The sequence below is a fragment of the Podarcis bocagei genome, assembly GCF_964188305.1.
Source record: "Podarcis bocagei genome assembly, chromosome: 7".
In the NCBI taxonomy this organism is placed as follows: Eukaryota; Metazoa; Chordata; class Lepidosauria; order Squamata; family Lacertidae; genus Podarcis; species Podarcis bocagei.
In genome coordinates, this window is record NC_138132.1 from 64,520,919 (window position 1) to 64,522,384 (window position 1,466).

The window sequence follows — 1,466 nt, forward strand, 5'->3', positions numbered from 1 at the left end:
CTTTGGCCACAACCAAGACAGGATTCAGTCAGATCAAGGACCAAAGCAGATACTGAGTTAAATGCACCTTTGCATTTAGAGCAAGTTTTTATCAATGTAAATATGCATCAAAAGGGGGAGCGAAGGCTGACAAATTATCAAATTGCAGCAGGTGTCAAGGCGGGAATTTAACCCTTTTTTCCTGCACCTATGGGAGATATCCTCCCAATACAAACAACATCTTTCAAGAAGGATTTCCTCAGGACCCTAGCATGGAAAGAGTAAGGTCTCCCTACCACACTTTATACTATCCTGAAAACTATCAACTCCCATGCTCTGATGCTATTCACATATTTTAAAACTTGTACAGTAAAGCAAAGGAACATTTAACTTCATATCCAGTTTGGTATTGAGGCTGCAATTCTATACCTACTTACCTGTGAGCAAACCCCATTTAACTCAATGGGGCTTACTTCTAAGCATAGATGCCTATGCTTGTGCTGTAATTTGGAGACATACACCCAGCAATTTCTCCTGCTTGACCACAATACCAATATAGCCACTTCTTCATGCTTAAGGGAGGCATCACATTTGCAGTTGCAGTGTGCTCATTTTAAAAAGTACTGTGAATGCATACTGAACAAAGGATTCACAGTACAGATGAAATGGTGGCTACAGTGGGCCACACACTAGGATTGGGACCAAAGGCAAAGTATATGGAAACATAACACCAACATGTGAATTCCTCCCCTTGCCTTGCAACTGGTCAGCATTTCCACCAATGCCTTGTTCTAAAGCACACGGAAGATGAACTACATATTGATCTAAAAAAACTGAGTGGCATTATGTGCTTGTACCGCTATTTTCAAATGTAGATATGACACAGCAACTCTCCTAATGACTTTTTTAAAAAGCAGGAGGGACTACAATGCTCCTCCCTTCCCATGGTGAGCTCACCCTTCCTGACAAGGGGAATGACCACAGTTCAGTGGCAGGTGGGCAGGTGAATTGCAGTGTATGGCACAGTGGCAGCTATGCCATATGGCATCACACCAGTGCAGTGGTAGAGCACATGTTTTAGATACAAAAGGTTCCAGAATCAGCCCCAGACATCGGCAGGTGGGGCTGGGAAAGAAACCTTGGAAATTAGCTGCTAGCCAAAGTACAGCAAACAATACTGGGCAAGACGGACCAGCTTACCCAGTATAAAGGCAGCTCTCTATATTCCTGACTTGAGGCTGAAGGACATTCACCGTAGCTGAGGCTAACCCAGTTCTTCCAGGTCTGATCAGAGTCCGAAGCTAGTAAAAAGTGTCTTTAACGTCAACCTTCATTACATTGTGCCTCAAGTTGTATCAGCTGACTACAAATAAACTTAAAACTGGCACAAATAAATTGGAAAAGCAAAAGCAAGTAAATATAAATAGCTACAACCATGCATGGAATCCTCCAAGAGGTGTTTCCTCTGATATTTGCACTTATCAGAC

General features: G+C 42.6%; 1 protein-coding gene across 1 annotated transcript in view; it reads right to left on the reverse strand.

The window, feature by feature from the left end:
• Positions 1-433, reverse strand: part of LOC308591552 (centrosomal protein of 89 kDa-like) — a gene marked incomplete at its 5' end in the record, with an annotated part of 28,593 nt that extends 28,160 nt beyond the window's left edge. Inside the window, one exon of the mRNA XM_081202319.1 lies at positions 417-433. Coding sequence (XP_081058445.1) covers positions 417-433 — 17 coding nt within the window. The remainder of the gene's footprint in view (positions 1-416) is intronic.
• Between the last annotated feature and the right edge of the window lie 1,033 nt (positions 434-1,466).